The sequence below is a fragment of the Mauremys reevesii genome, linkage group 7 (genome assembly GCF_016161935.1).
Source record: "Mauremys reevesii isolate NIE-2019 linkage group 7, ASM1616193v1, whole genome shotgun sequence".
In the NCBI taxonomy this organism is placed as follows: domain Eukaryota; kingdom Metazoa; phylum Chordata; order Testudines; family Geoemydidae; genus Mauremys; species Mauremys reevesii.
Window position 1 is genome coordinate 13,835,683 of NC_052629.1, and position 22,465 is coordinate 13,858,147.

General features: G+C 39.1%; 1 protein-coding gene across 2 annotated transcripts in view; it reads right to left on the reverse strand.

Annotated features, from left to right (window-relative positions):
• The window catches only part of GFRA1 (GDNF family receptor alpha 1), a 181,676-nt gene that overhangs the window by 60,328 nt on the left and 98,883 nt on the right, over nucleotides 1-22,465 (reverse strand). For both annotated transcript variants that reach the window (XM_039547316.1, XM_039547317.1), the window contains one exon: nucleotides 3,881-4,220. In XM_039547316.1, coding sequence (XP_039403250.1) covers nucleotides 3,881-4,220 — 340 coding nt within the window. The remainder of the gene's footprint in view (nucleotides 1-3,880; nucleotides 4,221-22,465) is intronic.

Genomic DNA, 22,465 nt, shown 5'->3' on the forward strand with positions numbered 1-22,465 from the left:
CAAGAGAGGCTGTGGAATAAGTCCCTGGGGATAGGAATCAGATTAAGGCTTGAATCACATTTATCAGGGATGGCTTATGAATAGTAATAAATAATAATAATAAGAAAATCAATCCTGCCTGGCAATATGGCGGGTAGACTAAGTCACCACATTAATCTCATCGAACCCAAATCAATTTATGAGATGGACATTTCATCCTAACAAAAATAATTGTTCTGCTTATCAAAATAGTAAATACAAAATTAAAAATTAAGAAGTAAAACAGAACATATACAGGCAGTGGAGCAAATTACAAGTGGATGCCAATAAAGCCTCAGACCATTTTGAAAGACATTACCATTTCTAGTTTTAGTCTCCTCTAAATGGGTACTGAATGTCACTGAAAACTGTAGAATCAATGAAAAATGGTGGAACTTTTAAAGTGGTTCACTGTATACTTACTCAAGTATGATACTGTCCATTCAATGGTGACAAGAGCTCTAGAAGAAGTCTGTGGATTTGAGTTTCCCATTAACGGGATATGCTAGAGGCCAGTGAACCTTAACATTTTTCCCCCCACAATCTCCAACTCCCCTTGCGTATACTGTATTCTAAGTACATATTCTTAGCAGGAAGCAATGTGTTTGTATGGTGAGGACTGAAAGTCAAGACTCTTGGATTCTATTCCTGGTTCCAGTGGTGATTTACTATGTAACCTGGGGCAAGTCATTTAACTGTTCCTTATTTTATCCATCAGTATAATGAGTATAATATAACCCTATTACCCAGGGTTAAAATCAGGGTAAATAATGTTGGAAAAAACATTTTGAGAACCTGGTGAAAATGCACTTTCTGAATGCAAATAGAACAGGAGTACTTGTAGCACCTTAGAGACTAATACATTTATTTGAGCATAAGCTTTCGTTATTATAACTAGAATAGAGAACCCTCTCTACTTCTTAGTCCATTAGTCCCTACAGATCATAATTCTCAGAATCAGTGGCCTTGCCCCATTTTTCAGTAGAGGCCAGAACCTTGGCACCAGTAGCATGGTAGAGGGGCCAAAAGCTACCTCAACAGGCGGCTGGGGATTTTCCTTGCATAGGAATCCTTGGTTGAAAAGCTAATGTAGCTAGCTCTGTGTCACTCACTGCCTGCTCCCATGATGAAGAGTGTGTGCTGCATTCTGGGTACACTGAGCTGCTGGAATGGCCCTGTCAGGGGAATTACAACATAAGAAAGGCCATACTTGGTCAGACCAAAGGTCCATCTAGCCCAGTATCCTGTCTTCCAACAGTGGCCAATGCCAGGTGCCCCAGAGGGAATGAACAGAACAGGTAATCATCACGTGATCTATCCCCTGTCACCCATTCCCAGATTCTGGCAAACAGAGGCTAGGGACACCATCCCTGCCCATCCTGGCTAATAGCCATTGATGGACCTATCCTCCATGAATTTAGCTAGTTCTTTTTTGAACTCTCTTATAGACTTGGTCTTCACAACATCCTCTGGCAAGGAGTTCCACAGGTTGACTGTGCGTTGTGTGAAAAAATACTTCCTTTTGTTTGTTTTAAACCTGCTGCCTATTAATTTCATTTGGTGATCCCTAGTTCTTGTATTATGAGAAGGAGTAAATAACACTTCCTTATTTATTTTCTCCAAACCAGTCATGATTTTATAGACCTCAATCTTATCGTCCACATTAGTCATCTCTTTTCCAAGCGGAAAAGTTCCAGTCTTATTAATTTCTCCTCATAAGGCAGCCATTCCATACCCTAATAATTTTTGTTGCCCTTTTCTGAACCTTTTCCAAATCCAATACATCTTTTTTGAGATGCGGCAACCACATCTACAAGCAGTATTCAGGATGTGGGCATACCATGGATTTATATAGATGCAATATGATATTTTCTGTCTTATTATCTATCTCTTTCTTAATGATTCCCAACATTCTGTTAGCTTTTTTGACTGCCGCTGCACATTGAGTGGATGTTTTCAGAGAACTATCCACAATGACTCCAACTACAATTGACACAACTTTGAGCAGTCCACTCTGTCCTTGGGGAGGTACAGGGGCCAGAGAGGGAAGAAGGCTATTTATGCCCACCCACCTTCTCAGGTGCACAGCGCAGAGCTCAGGCATACTTTAGGATCCAGCCCAAAGGTTTAATAGTAGAATACTATAGTGAGGCCTCATAGTCATATTAATTATTTCTATAAAATATACTCCAGGGCAGTTAAATACATATGAAACGCTCTCAAATAATTTACTGCAGTATCCTTGACTTCTTAAAATGTTTGTTTTCATTGCTAATTCACAATATTTGGGTAATACACATTGGGATCTACCCAGTGGCAATTAATGAGAATCTAGTGTATAACTTTTTAAATACGGCATTAGTACAAGGGCTTTCTGATATAAACATACAGAATATAACTGGGAGTACGAGGTTTCCTAGAGGCACAGAAGGCCCTGTATGCAGCAGAACCAGTGCAAGGAGCTTGCTCAAGGCATGAGGACCCCTTCTGCCCTGCAAAGCTATGTCCCCTGGGGGCACCCACTGCCCAGGTACACAGAGGAGGAAGAGGGCTGGGAGCTGGACCAGTAGATCAACAACTACCGATACATCAGTCAAACACAAATATCTGTGGGAATACTGAGGGGGAACAAAACAGTCCCAAGACTACTGCAGCTCTGAAACTGCAGCAGGAACAGATCCACACCCTGAGAGGGATGATTCCCACACTGTGCAGAAAAAACCCTATGAACAACCTGCATGCTACGGCTGTGAATAAGGTCCTGGCTATGGCTACTATCCACTAACACAGGGGTGGGCAAACTATGGCCCATGGACTGGATCTGGCCCTCAGGGCTTTGGATGCGGCCCACAGGATTGACAACCCCGTGGCCCCCGCACCGCTCCCAGAAATGTCCGGCACCACATCCCTGCAGCCCCTGGGGCGGGGGGGTGCAGAAGGCTCTGTGCGCTGCCCTCGCCTGCAGGGGCCGTCCTCCGCAGCTCCCATTGGCCAGGAATGTGAAACTGCAGCCAATGGGAGCTTCGGGGGAGGTACCTGCAGGTGAGGGCAGCGTGCGGAGTCCTCTGCCCTCCCACCCTTCCCCAGGGGCCGAAGGACGTAGTGCTGGCCACTTCCAGGAGTAGCGCAGCATGGCGCAGGGTCAGGGCAGGCAGGGAGCCTGCCTGAGCCCCGTTGTGCACCGCTGCCACTCCAGGTAAGCAGCGCCGGGCCGGAGCCAGCACCCCAAATCCGTGCCCTGAACCCCTGCTGCACCTTGCACCCCCCCTGTACCCCAACCCCTTGCCTTGAGCCCTTCCTGCACACTGCACCTCCTCCCATACCCCGCACCCCCTCCCACACCCCAACCCCCTGCCCCAGCCCTACATTCATGGCCCTGCATGCAATTTCCCCATGCAGATGTGGCCCTCAGGCCAAAAACTTTGCCCATCCCTGCACTAACAGTTACACTACTATTCATAAGCAATGTTAGAGTGTTCAAATATTATTAAAATTTCCCATCAGCTCTTGCAGCTTGTCAGTTATGAAAAAAATATTCTAAGTCATCATTTCATGAAGACACGTGAAGGAAAGGTTTCCAAGAAAATTTTGTAGGAAAGAGATTTCTGTTTTTATATCTTTACTAGGGGGGTAAAAGATCATTCCATCATGTAGTGAGTTGTTACGGTTTCTGAGAAAACATATTCTGTAACCAGATGCAGACTTTTGTTGTTCAGTTGAAGATGTCAAGTCTCCTCCCCCCTCCCCCCCGACTGCCCTGTTCCCTGGTGGAAATTCTGATTCGGAGTCTTGGCAATTTCAGCAGCTCCAAAGGTTCTCCCTGCTACCTCATTAATCACTTCACTGCCATGTGCTATCTTACCTGCAGATGTAATTCTTCTTGCAGGAATCTTGTAAATTCAAGCAGTTTGGTTTCTCCTTGTCTTCATATGAACACACAGGAACAATAGTCTGCCGTCTCCTTTCTGTACAGGCTATGTCTCGACAGGAGCAGAAGAGCATCCCATAGCTGTGCTTTGGGGGAACTTTGTCAAAAAATAGCCGGAGAGCCTTATGACACTTCCGCTTGTTGCAGATTTCATTAGATGTACTGCTGGTGCAGGGGGTTATATAAGCAGATCTGAACCTCTTGCAGGTATCATTTAGGTTACAGGCTTTTGCTGCATCCAAACAATTGTTCCCCTTTGAAAGTGCTGGCTCCACTGTAAAAAATAAGAAATACATCGGGTTTATATTGTGTTACAATGTTTGTATCTATTTCACAGTTAATGAGACTTTGAGCATATATTTGTCAGCTAAGAAATCTTGGCTGCCAGAAAATGTGTCCACCTCTTATGTTTCCTTGGTTCATAATTTAATGAGAGAGAAAGTGCATGAGTATATGCTAAAATTATAATGGTGGAAAATGAAGGATGACTAAAGTCAGTAGCATTAAATTCCATGGACTTGCAACATGGAAAAAACTGTCCACTGTGAAAGAACACATTAAGACACAGGTTACTGTTTAGTCATTTCTCCAAAAACTCTATAACTACCATTCAATAACCACATCAACAACCATACTGCCCAACCCTTAAAAAGTTTATCTACTCATTCTGCAGAATTTACAGACTACATGCTTACTAATACAGAGTTTACAAGGTACCTAGTCCACAGAACTTGAAAAGTTAGCATATGCAGTCAAACGCTTATTAGCTCTGTAAGCTCATCCTACACACCTTGTAAGCTCCATGCTCACCTCTACAGAGCTAGCAAGGTAATCTTAAAAGGACCATAGGTGCACCCTGAACCTTACAAAGTCTATGGCGGTTACAGTCAGTGTTAAAGTCACAGGCTAGCACAAGGATAAAAAGCTATGGAAATGCACAGACTAAAAACCTCATTAAGGTAACTGTGAAAGTTGTAAGGAATTATACAATATGCAAATTTAATAAGATTTATCTGAATATTAAAGTTTTCTAAAACCCAACCATTCGACAATGAAGAAAATTGGAGTTAAGTGTAGACAAATAATTTTAACTGCCATAAGTAGTCAGGACCCACCCAGCACTGTAGATCCAAGAAACAGTCACAACTCCCCATTATGCATCATTTCAGTTGCAAGCATGAACAGCAAAACAATGTGACAAGTCCATAAATTGTAATAGGGTCGCTGCCTCCAGAGCATGGGGTGGCCTGCAGCATCTCTGCCTCAGAGTCAGGACTCCTCAGTAATTCACAAAGGCTTTCTTGTAGGCAATAGCTTGGACTGCTTTCTTACCATGCATAGTTCCAGAATAAAATACTCAAAAGTTCATATATTCATCCTTTCCTTCTTCATCAAGCCCCTCACATGTCCGACTGCCTGGAGTCTTTCAAGCTACTCCACGGTAGAGCTAGTCAAATTCTGGGATTTTTATATTTATGGATTTGCTTTCATTCTACTTTGGAAGAGGAGCCTTCCTGCTCCTGAAGCCCACAGCAGCCTTCTCCAGGCTGCTGCTGAAATCTCTCCTCTCTCAGAGCCTTTTCTACTCCAAATGCATGACTAGGTCACATGACCCTCTTCATTTCCCCCCACTGGGGGAGGAGTGTTGACTGTGCCATGAGTGAGGCTGAGACTCATCAGCCTTTATATGGCCAGTCACTCAGTAGCAGTATGATACAAATAGACAACACATTACACTACCATCTCCCATACCTACATCTCTGAAGCCTGATCCAACACAAACGTAGCAAACACTATATCTATTTTCAGTCCAGGTATATGTTCTAGTCACAGTAGAATAATTTTACATTGCACATTCCAAGCCTTTCTTCATCCCACTTTCCTGTGTAGTAAATAGATCACCATTGTTTATGTCTCATCCGCCTCATAAAATGAAAAAAACGTACACAGATACAACATTCCACTATAAACCAAAGGAACCAATCAGGTCTTACATTCATTCAATGTCTGAAGTTTAAACACTAGATCTAGATGAGAGATAGTATAGTCAAAACATAACACATGATACAGACCAACTTCAGATCTCCCTTACAGTAGGGTAAATCCAGAACTGCAGTGATTTCATTGGAGTTATTCTGGATTTATACCACTGGACTGGAAATTGGCATTCAGCATCACTAGCCTGATTCTGATCTGATCACAGAATATCAGGGTTGGAAGGGACCTCAGGAGGTTATCTAGTCCAACTCCCTGCTCAAAGCAGGACCAATCCCCAGACAGATTTTTACCCCAGTTCCCTAAATGGCCCCGCTCAAGGATTGAACTCACAACCCTGGGTATAGCAGGCCAATGTGCAAACCACTGAGTTATCCCCCCCAGAAACACAAAAGAGTGTTGATCTAGTGCAAGTGAGATTAGAATCAGGCCCTATCATATTACACCAGACCACATATACTTAGTTTAGAGAGGAGGGGAGGTCTTTTGTTTGATACTGGACTGGGTCTTAGGAGATCTGAAGCGGATTCCCAACTTTCTGACAGACTTACAGTGAGACCTTGGACATGTCACCTAATTCTTTTTGTGTCTCACTTCCCCATCTGTAAAATGGGGATAACATAGCTCTCAATTTGACAGATACGTGAAGATAAATTAATGCTTTTAAGGTGCTCAGATACTATGGGGATGAAGCCAGAAAAGTATATAAATAGCAAGAGCTCAGTTTTTTGAAAAGCTAATTCCATATGCAGATGAAGCAAGTTGTGACAGGTCCATAGAATATCTAATATTTTAATTAAAAGGACATAATTTTAATTATTCCAAAGTCCTTGGAACAGATACTAAGCCAAAATATGCCAGTATTGCCATTGAGGAGCCAGTAGCCAGCACCACAGACTTCAGGTTGCATGTCAAACTATAACAATGATTTTCATCACTTTCAAACATCTGGTTTTGGGATAATCTTAACATTATTATAATGTTAAAATGTTGTACTACATCAGCATATAATTATAACCTTTACTTTAAACTCAAAGTTTTTTTTCTATTTAGCATATAGAATTATATGCTAAATCCACGTATAATTACCACATAATCTGTAGAGCATACAATTATGCAATATATGCATAGTACATACTAATTATGATGTGATTACAGAGTAATTACATGCTTATTTGTGCCTGGAAGGCAAATGTTATACTGAACTGTTTAAACTAGGATGTCCTAGGATAAGCAGTTGGTATGAATCTGTGGACGAGTTCTGAACTGATATATGCCAACACAAACATATAATTCACTACAGTCTAAAGAATTATTTAAAAATAAGAAAGATAAAGATGTGAACATAACATACATGATTGTAAACACAATAGAGCGGTATTTTATTAAGGGTCCAAAACATGATAAATGCTGTTATGGAATTAAAAAGTGCTTTAAAGATTAGCACCTTGGGGGACAAGAAAAAAAATCAAAAGTGATATTTTTAATGATTTTCTTAAAGTACATAAGCCAAACACAGTGATAATAAAACGGTAGTGAAAGTTATGCTGAGTGAAAGTTGCACTGGGTATAAATTGTTCAGAGAACTACTGCGATATTTACACTCACTCATCGGCATTATACATTTTGTGTCCAACCTGTAACTATTCTGTGTGTCACAACTCAATATAGCACAGAGATTTACTTTTTTACTTCAAGGCTGCAACAGCCTGCATTTTGCCACTTGCCTTTTGTCCTTTCTATTTTGCTACTTGTGAACCCAGCTACAGTATATTTATCACAATATTATTCATAGTCAACTTTTTTAAAATTAATACTTACATTAGAGTAAAAGTGGATGCAATCAGAATCAACAGTGTTTGTATTGAATATGAACATGTACACCAAACATGCTCATGAATGCCAGATTTTCCTGAGCCTTTAAATCATGTATATTTAATTTAAAATTTACTAACTGAGCCTACTTATGTTTTATTTTACATTGTGAAAGTATCATGTAATTATCCTCAACTCCTTTGGCAACTACAAATAGCACAGTACTTACTGTAAAATTTCTTGCAGTTTATTTGCATGGTACTAACATTTAAGGCCACAATTTCAGCTAGCCTCTCTTTTGTGAAATGTAAATTATGAAGACAAGCAGTAATCTGACTCTTATCCGATATTAACTACGTGATACATTTTAGGTTCAAAAGACAAATAGTTTACATCTTACTTTCTTTATCATTATTACAGATATCACAGACTCAGGCCAGAAAATCCTCCCCTTTTCCTATACTGTCAGTCTTTCATCCTTCTTGCATCTAGTTTTCACTGTGCACCTAGTGAAGCTTTGTGGTTGTCCAGGAAGGTGTTGACTAATACCCATTAATTCAGTGATGTGCTGGCAGAGACGCTTCGTAGATCCTGGGAGCCCCTATTAAAATTTTTGCCACCTAACTCAAAGGACATTTGAGATAATTTCCCTGCCTTTGATAGATAGGTTATATGTTCTTTGCAAAACACAAGTGTCAAAATTAATTTTAGAATAAACAAAACGGACACTTAGATATTAATTTTCTTATAGTACACAAACAGCAATTTACAGTGGTTGCCATTAAAATTACAATTGCTCTTTGCAAGTAATTAGCATTATGAGGCTATTCAGTGTACTTAGCACAGGGAATACTGCAATCTTTGTGGTAAATGTTAATTAGGTGAAAGGGAACATTGTGAAATGTTATTGGTGACTACTCTGGGCTTGTTCCTGCATAGCAGAGTGGCACAGTGCTGCATGTAAAAGCCAAAGGTTGAAATTATCTAGCAGGATAAGTAAAGGAGCAAAATCTGATCCTGCAGCAATCACCAATTTACTCATATTTTGTAGAAGGAATAAAAACAAAGAAGGGAGTGTGAGGGTACATTTGTCAGTGGCATGCAAAGGTTGCAACTAAACCACCATCTATTCAGACATAATGTACTGCCAATCCCAAGTGTACAGAAATAATGGGTCACGTCTCCAGAAATCATGAGACTGGCTTTAAAAATCATGAGATATAATTTTGGGATTCTATTTGTCGTCTTTCTCAGCTTTTAGATACACACGGAGGTCACATTTTCATGCTTTTTCTGCAAACCTGAGAGCTAGAAACTTACCTTTAAAAAAATTAAGGCTGAGAGTCTCACACAATCACTTGTCTCTAGGAGCTGTGCTTTAAGAAAAGCATCAAATGTCACCATCCTCATGTTAAAACTGTAAGAGTTGGCAACACCGGATATGCCCATACTCTACATAATGCCCCCTTTGTTTTACCCTGCAATCTGGAGAGTAAGGAAGCAGAGGGAACAAGGGTCTGGAGACTTATCACTGCACAATGAGGCTGAATATAGTTTAAGTCTGTTTCATGTCTGTGGCCCAGAATAATGAACAAGGCGTGAATTTACAATAGCTTTGTAGCCCTGTAAATATGTAAAAGATGTAGCTAGTAGAAAACAGGGATATAGGATATCCTATCTCCTAGAAATGGAAGGGACCTTGAAAGGTCATTGAGTCCAGCCCCCTGCCTTCACTAGCAGGACCAACTACTGATTTTGCCCCAGATCCCTAAATGGCCCCTCAAGGATTGAACTCACAACCCTGGGATTAGCAGGCCAATGCTCAAGCCACTGAGCTATCCATCCTCCTGGATGGTAAGCAATATGTGATAGCTTGCATCTGTCGCTAGAATGTAAAGCAACACATGAACAACTCATGATCTAGAATGGGGCTTGGCTACAAAAACTAATGAGCCAATCACAGAGTGCAGGACATGATGTGGAGTCGAAGTCGCATGCGGCAGTTTGTTTTAGAATGCGTATATAAACTGACTAATGATTTTGTACTTTGGACTGGTACCCTGTACCCACCCCCTATACTTGAACCCGATGAACTCAAGTGTAGTTTGACTGTATGTCAATAAAGAATTTCAGCGATGAGTCCAAAGTGGAACTGATTTCTTGGATTACAGAGAACTGGATAAAGTGTTCTACCAGAACCAGATGAGGTATTCTGGATATGCCAAGTGGAAAAGGCCTAGGGAGGAATCCCAACATAGAGAACGCTTAAAAGTTACCTGTGCTCATTTAGGTCTTGACTGTACTCTCATTAAGTCAATGCAAACATTCCCACTATACTGAATGATTCAGGATCAAGCCCATAAAGCCTTTGTTCAGATTTGCATTAGAGTACAATCACCTTTTAGTCCCTACTATGAACAGAATGAATTATGGAAATGTAATTTTCCTTGCACTATTGAAGAATACAGGTTTTCCACCAAATTTTTACTTTAGTCACACCAGAGTAAAACTGGGTTAAATCCGTTAGATTCATTAGAAATTAGTCTGGATTTACAACAGTCTAACAAAAAGAAGAATTTGGCCCATTATTCCTAGTTTTACCTCTTTCCCCCAAGGTGTCTTATACAGAGAGGAAGAGATATAATGATAAAGGGCAACTCTACACTTGAAACGCTGCATTGGTATAGCTGCAGCGCTTTAATGAAGACACTCTACACTGATGGGAGAGAGCTCTCCTGTAAGTGCAGTTAAGCCATGTCTGCGAAAGGCGGTACCTGTGTAAGCGAGAGAAGCTCTCCTGCCAATATAAAGCTGTCTACACTGGCACTTACATTAGTATAACTACATCACTTGGGGTGTGGATTTTTCACACTCCTCAGCGATGTAGTTATACCAAAGTAATTCTCCCAAGAGTCAGAAGCTGCTAAACAAAGAAACTTGCAGAAGCTGCTAACTGATCCAGTCATGGTTTCTCACATATTGCAGCAATGATTTCAACCCTAACCTAGAGGGATTTAGGATGTGAAGTTCCTCCTAGCGTGTAACACAACACTAGCATCTGGAATGAATTATGCATCAGAAGGACCTTATACAAAATAAATCCCTCTGGAGAAGAGATCTCCGGTCATTCCATATACAATTCATGCACTGTATTGAATCAGAGGCTGGTTTTGTGGTGTGGAATGCTCTGACCAAGGTTTCAGCAGAGCTCTTCTAATTAATTTCCCCTGGACTATTCAGAGTGACCTTATGTTACTGCATATGCTGCCCAGCTATTCCATTTACTATATTTTTTGATTTAGTCAGATACTAAGTGGACAGAACTAAGTCTGAAATTGTACATGCAGCTATATTGAATAAAATGTGAAAATATTACAACGTACATCATCTGCATGATAAGAGATTTACTGCACACAAAGTTCACAAGACAGCGCGAGACAGGTCACCAAAGCTTTGCCAATTTACAGGGTAACTTTCAGCATTTCTTTTTATTACTGCAGAATTGAATTCACAACTTGTTTCCTCTTTTCCGCAGCCTTGATTAATTACCATGTTAACATAACTACTGTTTTCCCTCTTATAATGGGCTCACTCCAAAGTGCTGCCCCAGCAAAATAAAACAGGAAAAAGCTTCCAGCTCTTTGCTCGAGTATTGCAATCCTTTTTGAGCTCACTAGTTTTCAAGTTTATGTTCCATTCCAATAAAGCATGCATGAATATAATAGCAAATCAGATAATACAAGGTTGTGACCCTTGTAATTGATCCTTGAAGCTTCTTTTTGCTTTTTCCAGTGACGTGGTAAAAATTACACTTAAATGTGCTTGTTGACACTTGAGAATTCACTTTGTTGATCATATACACTGTTTGACAGAGATTATATTACATAATGATGAATTTTCTACTGCCCTTTTTTCTCCCATACCTACAACCCCATTAAGCATTAAGCTGTAAGCAAACCTCCTCTGGGGAAAAATTGGAAGACTAGAAATATCAAAGAGCCAAATCCTGCAATCCTTTCTCAATCACTTCAGTGGGAATTTTTTTGCTGTAACACTTGAGTAGGCTCTTCTATATATGGGGCTAAATCTTTGCTAATACTTTAAAAAATGAACCCTAATCAAAACGAGTTCCAAAATCAAATATGAACCATACCTATCCTTTCCTGTTACAGGTATGCATTTTAAAAAATACAGACCATGTTACACCACTGAAAATATATATCTATAGTCAATGGTTTCCAAGTCACATGACCACCGATGTGAAGTAATTAATAGTTCTCTCTCAGTAAATGCAATCATTATATTTTTAATTAACCTTTTCAACCTTCTGCACCTTTTAGTTTTGTTATACATTAAATCTTTGCAGTTTTTCAGTTATGTTTGATTAGGTTTTAAACAATCACATGAAAAATAATCTTTAGATTTAGTCAAGCAGTCCTTATGGTTACAAATAAGAAGGTATTGTAAATGTTGATGCAATGAGGATTATTATAAATCAGATACAGGATAGACACTCTGAATTTTGTGGCTATCTTCCCACCTCATTTTTGTTTTGGCAGCTTACTGTTATTTAATGGCTTTGGCTACCAGGAAACTGGCTTTTGAAAATTCTCTCTCAACCCAATTCTAATTACTCTGTATAAATCATACAATGATCAATTATAAAAATCTTAGGTTCATGCATTATTTAAACTTAGCATTTGAATCTTCATGGCAGGAGTGCAGGAAATTCCTACGCCCTTCTCTTTGCACACTAACAACTGCTTTATATCTGTAGTGGTGCCAATTACTGAAAAGTAGGGGCCAGACCTGCTCTCAGGATAAATCTGGAATAACTCCATGGACTTCAACTGAGAGCAGAATTTGGCCCCAAATATTTTTTTCTAGACACACTAGCTTAATGTTCACTATATATGAACATCAGGGATCAAATTCTTCTCTCACTTACAGTGGCATAAATCCATTGTACTGATCCACTGAGCTCAACTGAGTTTCACCAGATTTACTCCAGTGAAACAGAGTATGTTCTTATTTTATTAAGATGGCATAAATATATTGTATATACAAATGTTTACAATTTAAAGGATTATTTTGTAAATTATTTTCTCATGTGATCTTTCAAATGCTAAGAAACATACTTAGTAGTTGATATAAAAAAATCAAAATATGTTTTATTGTAAGGCTGTTTATCTGTTTGGAAATTTCAAAATATTACAACTCAGAGCTGTAAGGCTGATTCCAAGATAACTAAGGTCAAATTTGTTTGGAAAAATAAGTCTGATATGAGTGCAGCAGATACTAAAAGGAAATGATCTTTCACAAAGACAAGCAAAATATCCAAACATTTTTCAGTAATGCCATAAAACTATAATTGGATTTCAATTTAGCAATAGACATCTTAAGACAGACCATTCTAATAATCTAATTATGTCTTATGTGACTATGCCAGATACTATCCTACTGTTCTTTGACTTTTTGTATTCAGTTCAGTTTCAGACAACCATATTTGTTATAATACATAACTACAGGGCCAGCTCTGAGTTGTAATATTTTGAAATTTCCAAACAGATACTTTTAATGCTACAATGACATTCCAAAGATGGCTTGTTGGCAAAACTGACATTTTTTTTAGTTTTGCTTTTTCATTTTCATTATACAACAAAGCTGTTAACATGTATCAAGAGCTGTGTGAAAAGTTTCACATGGAAAGTGAATGCCTACAAATGTTGGGCAAATATAAATAAATAAAAACATATTAATTTTCACACTAAAGAAAAAAACTATATTCGGCAGCAAAACTGTCTTTCACACAGTGGAAGCAAAGCGTGCATATCAAAATGGAGGGAGAAGCTGAAATCCAAAGGATGAATTCTACTTGCTGCAACAGGCAAGGTCTAGAAGTCCTCCAATTTATAAACAAATGGAGAACACGAGTTAAAACTTTCAAAAACAGGACCCCAACCACATGTTCCTAAGCCCATATTTGGTTACCAAATTGGGTGGCTTGATTTTCAAAAATGCTGAGCATCCAGCAGTTCCCACTGATTTCTGGAATTAGATGGTTTTGACAAGAAATTATTAAAGAGATTCATCTTGTGTCCCAATGCCAGCTTCTTCGAGATCCCGACCTGCTTACTTCATGCTCCAGTAAAGGAGCTACATTTTAAACAGAATAACATTTTTTTTATGGTTACCACCAAAAATGTGTATTGCACTTTATCAAAAAATGTGACTTCTCCTCCTGTGGAATTGTACTGCAATACAATAGGGCCTGTCCTTGTAATGGAAAAGCCCAAGTATATACCCAAGAAAAGAGCCAAAAAGAGGACAGCTATTTAGAATTTTGGTCATTTTAGCATTCTCAGGGGAGGAGGGCTCCTGAGCCAGCAAGCCCAAATCTTTAGCTAGGTTCTTTCACGATTAACCTGATCCTGAAGAAATAATAGTAAGTAATGTATGATGTAGGACGTTAGCATTTTATTGCAACTTTGCCTCAGTAAAAAATATTTATAAATAATTAAATAAAACAAAACAGAAGGGGTAAAAAGTTCCCAAGTTACTTCAAAATTTCTTTTAAAGTTCAAGGGTGGGATTTTCAAAAGTTCCCAATGGAACTTAGGCGCCTAACTCAGTTGGGTGCTTTTGAAAATCCCTCCCTACGAGCCTAACTTTAGGGTCCAATTTTTTTAATATCTCAACTTTAAGTGTTAGAATGGAAGTACCTCAACTACACACTAGCTGACCGATTCAGAGGAAGGTTGCCTGATAATGAAACATGGTGGGTAGAAACTGAACCTGATATGTGGGAAGAAGTGCTGCTTGGGAGCAGAGAAGCGAGCAGCAGAGGTCTAGGAACCTACCACAATGATTGGGAGGGTACTTCTTCCCCCTACCCCATCTGATGACTGTGCTGAAGTGAGGAGGAAATTAGCATGAGAGGTGATCAGAGGAGGGCCCCTTACTGACTGAGAGTTCCAGATGTATGCAGTGTAGTTTGAGCCACGTCGGTCCCGGATATTAGAGACACAAGGTGGGTGAGGTAATATCTTTTACTGGACCAACTTCTATTAGTGAGAGATACAAGCTTTTGAGCCACACAGAGCTCTTCCTCAGGTCTGGGAAAGTACTCTGAGCATCACAGCTAACTACAAATTGGAACAGATTGTTTAGCATCAGTAGTTATGTTCAAAGGGACCATTCAAGAGAGAGTGGCCTGTCTCAGCGCTCTGAGAGCACTAGACTCATAGAAAGCTGTTGACTGAGATACAGTCTATAAGACATATGAGCTAGACATTCAGTTTCTCCCTAGCTGCCTGCCAATCAATTGTAGATTAACCACCCAACCTCCTATTAGCACTTCAGTATGGCACGGAGTATAATCAGCACTTCCCTAGGGTAATGAGGTGGGTGGACTCACAGGGCCAGATCCCTGGAACTGATCAAACAGCATTCAGTGCAGGACCTGGGATGGAGGTGGAGAGATGGTCTGAAATCTCCTTTGCATTCTTCTAAATCAGGGTCTTAACTTTGTGGTGGTGATGGGGGTGCTGAATTGACATTCAGGCTAAGGGTTGCTCTAAGTTGCTCTAAAGGATTGCCAGCTAAAATGAGCCTCTTGGGCACCTGCTCACCCAGTCAGGGGTGACCAGAGCACAGCCATCTCCAGCCAAACCCTGAGTCATAACGCCTCAAACACCTGGAAAAGAGACCATATATTGTTCCTGACTGACCTCTTAGGTCAGCTCTCAGTTCCTCTTACGCCACCAAAGTGGCATAGAAGGGATGGAGCCAAGGGCCATAATCTGGCCCACAATCTCCACCAGAGACAGGAAGGGCTGTTATGCAGTTGCTTCCAAGGGAGAGGAACAGGAAGCAGCCTGTGCAGGTCTGGAGTCAGGCAAAATCACAGAACTTCCCTGGGCTCTTCAGCTGTATGGGAATCTTTAGTCTGAATAAAGCCCCAAGAGATCAGCAGCATTTAGATTCATCATTTATACATAAGGGAAGAAAGTAAAGGATGAAGGAAGAGGGCTTGGTTAGGGCATGGAGTAAACTCAAAAGAAAAATACTATAAATGGCAAAACTGGCATTTCTGTTTGATCATTTTCGTTTATTCTCTTGTTCTGAATTGGGCTCGGGATTACACCTGTTGATGGCCAGGCACTGGTGTAGTTGTACATGTTATCCCACTGCAGACAGGCAAAACTCAATAAGCCTCGAGTTGCACCAGGGAAGATTACCCCAGCTTGACATTGGGATAAATTGCCACCAGTCCAACAGTGGTTTATAGAAGCTTTGCATGTCCATATTAGGGGTTTGCATCAGTTCACCTATGCCATTGCTCACTGCTGAGATCTCTAACTGGGGCAAATACTCAAAGTAGGAAAGTCTTTAAAAGGAACGCTATCATACTTACTTTGTGCTATTATTCATTTTGGAAGAAAAAAAAAATCAGAGGAGGGAGGCTTGGGGAAGTGAGTGAGAATCAAACCTGACAATAACAGCCAAAGTGATGAAAAAAGAGAAACATGAAAAATATTAAACATGGAGGAAGAAGAAATCCCCTTTCCCTCACTACCCACAGGAAAGCCCTACCTTCCCAAAAATTCTTCTTCAGTTTGTCAGGTAGAGGAACATGCAGCAGTAGTCATGGCAAAAGGAATATCAGTAAAGGGAAGAAGAGAGACTAAAATCGCAGTTCTAGCAGCACCAGCAGAGACAGGAGCAGATGCTGTAATCATGACAGCAGCAGTAGAGGTGGGGCTAAGATTGCAATCATTGCAGCAGAGAGAGCAATAGAGTCATAGAAAGCAGCAAATACCATAGCAGCTATAGAGACACTGCATTATCCCCCTTTTCCTATTGCTAATCGCGGCAGTTATCTGTCCTATTTACTGAACAATCAGATTTGCATTCCATTAATCTACCACCAGCTGTTCTTTTCACTGCTAATTTGTCCAATACAATCCAGTTGAATATAAATAAATGCAGTGTAATGTATTGCAAGTTATCCACTGAGGTCAATGATATTGGTTACTTTTGTCTATTCATAGATTTCTCACTGATCAGCTTCAGTGAGCTAGAGTAAGCTTTAGTTACTTTGTATTGGGATTTTAAAAGCCGGTGGTCAAGCAAAAAAGGTACACTGATGCAGGTGTATTTAGTAGAAGACAGGGAAAGAAGAGACTTTCGAACATAGTAAGTTACTTGAATGATATTGTGCTTATGACTTAGTGTTGAAATAATAATGGCCACTGCTCTATTGTGCACATGCTGAAGATAGAACAGTATAGAACAAAAATAGAACTGAAGGGGAGGGAGGGATATATGATGCACATTACCCATCTGTATATATTTTTTCTGTTTTTCATTAACCTGCAGCTGCTAAGCTAGTTTCAAATCAATTAAACCACGTGCTTGCCTATCTCTCTGCTCTAGCCTCCTTTCACTCCTCTCTTTGCTCCACAAAAGATGCATGACCACCTGCTCCCTTTGTAGCCTTCTCCAGCTCTCAGCCCTCTTCCCTGCAGCACACGATGCCCAAAGACTGCCCTCCCTGACCCCGATCTGGCATGCCATTGCCAGCTCTCAAAGTACCTTCTTAAAACATACTTCTCCTAGATTTAGAAAACATCACCCTTCCCTCAGACAATTGTTAACAAAATAGGTGATAGAAACAATCAGGGATCTGATGTGCTAATTTCATGCTCCGTAGCTGACTTGGTGTTATATCCCATCCCTCATGCCTCAGTTGTATGTGTCTATTTAAGGCTTGATCTAAAGTCTATTGCAGACAATACTTCTACTCCCATTGACTTCAGAGGACTTTGGATCAGGGCCTTTGGCCCCAATTCTGCACGTGCTTAAGTCCCATTGAAATCAACTTAAGCATGTGTTTAAGTGCTATCTTGAATCGGGCCTTACATTCAACTCCCCTGACCAGAGTCCTTGTCTTCAAGGAACAAGAGTAAAGGACCGTCAGTGGTTTACACATAAAAACAGTGAAAAAAAATAATGGGACATGTTAGGCAAGTTTAATATAATAATAAACTGAAGTTAATTACTTTGGTTTACAGGCACGAAATTAAAATAAATATCCTCTTAATTGGTGATGAGTGAAACTCAACAAGTAAAATAACAATAATTTACATTTATATATCCTATTTCACACACCATAGAAATGCAGCCACTTTTGGAGTGGAGAATTGCAGCTTCACAGCACCAGCAACACTGCCTAAGAGATTTTAGGAGGGGAAGCGAACAATTTGCCAATCTAAACTACAGGAAGAATTTAGTTACCACATTATTATTATTCAATTTGGAATTTTTTTCAGGACCGTGACCCTACACGCCCATTCAGGTGAAAAGTGCTACTGAGGCTCTAATAATCACAGGTTGCTTGGACTTCAATTATTACGCCTCATCTGAGTGATACCACCACCAATATAGTGCCCATCATGCTGGGGCACTGGGGTTCAGTGCTGATTTAGAGGGACTATTGCAAAACTGGTGAATCACAAAAATACTTTCTTGAAACAACAAGGCTTTCTCTGGAAGGCCGTTAAAATATTGACCATGCTCAGATTATGAGAATTCAGCTGAGCTGATGATATCTACTGTGTCCCAGCTGAGATCCCAGCTGGAGATATGCTGTTGCTAAATATAAGATTACTAGCAACTTAGGTACGTTTTCCTACTAGTAGAATGTCTAATGACAATAAATATTCACTATTATAATGTTTTACAAATATATTATGTCATAGTATTCATATATTCCCCTTGCAAAAGAAATTAAAGTCTGTTCTATCTGTATCTTTCTAAATGCTAGGCTTCAGTACTGAGAACTTCATTCTTGACTACACATATAATCTTCATATATTTAGTAAAAAAACAGCTGCAAATTTAAAGGCTTGGGACCCAAATTAAACCTTGAATTTTAAAATTAGTGTTAGTACTAGAGGTGTAAAAAGTGCACCCTACCAATATACTGAAAAAAAAATCCAACTGTCCAAATCCATTCTGTACCATGGCACAGTATGTGTATTTCCACCATTAATAACACCAACTTCTGTTCTACAAGGTCTTGGTAAACCAAAGATGCTTTCCACACATTCATTAAGTGAAACTCCAATAAAATAGTATGGTTTCACCTGCATTTCAACAGCATGAGGAAAAAGTGAGATTAAGAATGCCATTAAAAGCAAAAAAGAGACCTTAAACAATATGAATCATGATAATCTATTAAAGCAAAATACTGTAGAGAGGAGAGATTTCCACTGTAGGTTAGTGTGTCAGTAAATATATAAAATATAGAAGTCCCACATATTTGACATTTGAAGAACAAAGTTATCCATCAATGTCTTGGCAGAGATCGATCAAACAGAATGCTACTACTGAAAACCTAATAGTATGATGGTAATAATGTAGCCATAAAACCTCTAAGTCTATAATTGACTGCTTCCACTTCAAGCTAACATGTCTGAAACAGTGACTAATGTTCACCTAAAGATTTCACTTGCATTGAATGACAATGAGTTACACCTCACACTATTTTCAGTAGATTGCTTATGTTGGATAATGGCCAAGGGACTGGAGCCAGAGGGGAAAAAGCCCACTCAAGTACAGACATTCACAAGAAGACTGGTATGCCAGTCTCAAATACACGATTTATCCTTTTGAACAAAATATAAGATTTCTCATCTGGCTGTAAATTAAAACAAAAATACTCTGTTTCACACAGCATCTATGTATCCTAACCAGAAATACTCCATTGTAAAAGGACCATGAGCCCCTGAATATAAGAGTAAGAAACGAAAAACATAGCTTATTGAATCGGGCTCCACAACAAACACTTCTTAAATAACAAAAATGATATAGTGTTTTTGGGAAGAGAAAAACAACAATAGTTGTTGAAGAATCAATAGTGACTGCACAGTTAGGTCAAGGTGAGTTTTGCACTTAAAGTATGGATTCAACTATTTTGTTACATATGAAAAACAGTGTACCCTCCCCAAAATTACATCACTTACTCTTTGAATACAGAATAATTTTGTGAGAATTTACAAGTAAATTATATATTATAGGCCAGATTTAACTTTGCTACAGTGGTGTGAATACAGCGTAACTCTGCTGAAGCCAATGGATTTAATGAGAGTGGTATGAAACCAAAGCACCACTATGTATTTCAGTAGAGTTATTCTATCTTTACAGTTTGCCTGCATAATTGAAAGTAGAATCTGGCCTCTCTCTTTAAACTATTCAGATGATACATTTTTTATGGCTTAAATTCATTCTGCTTTCCTGAATTAAAGTGTTTATATGTTTTCCTGAATTGGGGCCTCTGTTAGTAAGACAACTAGATTTGTAAATTTCTTGATGCCAAAATAAGGCATTTCAATTTGCTTTGTAAGTTTCACTATCGCTAAAAAAAAAAAAATTAATTAAAATGTCTGGTACTCTCTAATGGACCATGCACATATGTCAAATTGCTCTGTGGCCTTTGATATATACTTAAAGGTTATTGGCTAGTCTTACTGATGTATTTTTAAAGAGCTAACTATTGATTAATAATGTTTCAGTATTAATATAACCACTTTGTGTGGATCAAGAAACATCAATAGCAGAAACCCATATTTATCCACAAATTAACTGTAGACAGATCTGTTACTTTAAGTCAAACGGGGTGCACCCATTCACTACTTTACAAGAAGGATGAAACAACTATACTAGTAAAGATTAAAGCAAAACAGTCCTATTTTTCAATTGCATACAATGAATGCAATACATGACTTCATGTCCCAGTGGAGCTGTTGGAGATGATGTAAAGCACAAGACCCAACTCGCCTGAATTTTTGACACACTGACATTTGTAACTTTACCCGAGGATAACATTTCATAATTTGGGACTTTAATTGGTTCAAATGCTGAGCAAAATAAAAATGTAAATTATTTTTTTCATATAGGACAAGATTCTGGGGTACTTCATGCTTTCCATAATAGAAGAGGGGGCTTTGGTTCAGACCCACATATTAGAAATGGATACTAATTTTACAAGTCTAATTGAATTGTTAAAAAAAAATGAACAAACTAGGCTCTGGTCCTGTAAATTGATCTATGTGGGCAGACTCTTCACACACGCAGAGCACCATAGTCATCAACATGGGTCCATGCAGGTGCAGAATTCTGATCATGCAGATTAGTTGAAGGATTGGGACTCTTGTTGATAGAGTTTTTTGGAGTTTTTTTTGAGATGTTTGAAAATAATAGTGATCTGTGTTTGTGTATGATGGACCATCACACAACTAGGTAATTGAAAGTGAAAATTTGCCTGCAGCTGAAAAGTTCAAAGTTAGCAGCATACAGGAAAGATAAACCTCATATTAGACCCTGATCCTGCAAACACTTATGCACATACCCATTTTTATACCATTATTTGTCCATTTGAAGTCCATGGGACTACTCAGGTACTTTAAGTTCAGTATGTGCATACGTGTTTGCAGGATGGGGACATTAGAGTTAAAATTTTAAGGATCATGTTTACTACTTACAGAATGAGGCTATTACACTCAAAAAAGTTACAATAAAATTATTTCTTAAAATCTCCATTTTACTATACATTTGATGCTTTATAGTAATATAGTGTCTTGCATCTGAGGGTTTAAAATGCTTTAATAAAGATGCCTAAATATTATGCCCATTTTATAAAAAGGAAACCAAGGAACAGTTGAGATTAAGAGTAACCCAGGCATGTGTCTCTATTCTTTTAAAACTACACAACAACATTGCCTTGACAAAATACCCATTGGAGGGGTAGTAGGTACACATGTAGCTAAATAAAGCATTAGCAAAGATTAAAGTGCCAGCAAAGAATCACCACCTACTTGCAGAATATTTTTGAAAGTTTGCACCAATGTAAATCCTTACATTAATAGAGACATAGGTTTTAACTGTAACTATTTAACTACATAGATGTACATTGATGTTGTTAAACCTGTGCAAGCCCCTAATGTAGATGAGCTGCACTGATGCAGTGAGGCCTACATGGGTCTGACTTAATCTAGTAAATTGTATTTGTGTAATTACACCAGCGATAAATCCTTTAACATAGACAGGCCCAATGTCAATCACTCTATGTCAGCACTAGAATATAACATTTTATACAGAACATTTTTAACCCATCAGAAAAAAGACCTAAAATTTAATTTATTTTAAATTCAACAATGTCATGAATTTAAATCTTTAACATTAGGTGTTTCATTGTGTCACATCACGTTGTATCAAACCATATGCTATGTGCCAAAGGATGACACGACAAGCTGCCATTTGATGAGTTTTGCTGAACATTTTTTGATGATCTTTTTCATCAGAATAGGTTCTTTAAAATTAGCAGTGGGTCGTCTTGTTTGTTTCCAAGAATGTGTGAAACCTATTGGTGATGTCATGGCCATTGAGCAACAAATATTCATGGCCTGAAGGGCCAGATTCACTGTATGCCTTGCTTGCTTTGTGCAGCTTTGGTGAGGCACAACCCTAAACCCAGATTAACTAGTCAATTAAACCAGATTTACAGCTACTTTGTGTCACTAGAGTGGTGCAGAGCAGCTGGAGCATTCAGGTAAATCAGGCCCTGAATATACTGGGTTCTGTTTTATATTTGACCAAACACACAACCAGCCATTCTCCCATGCAAATTAACCAAGGGCACTTAAG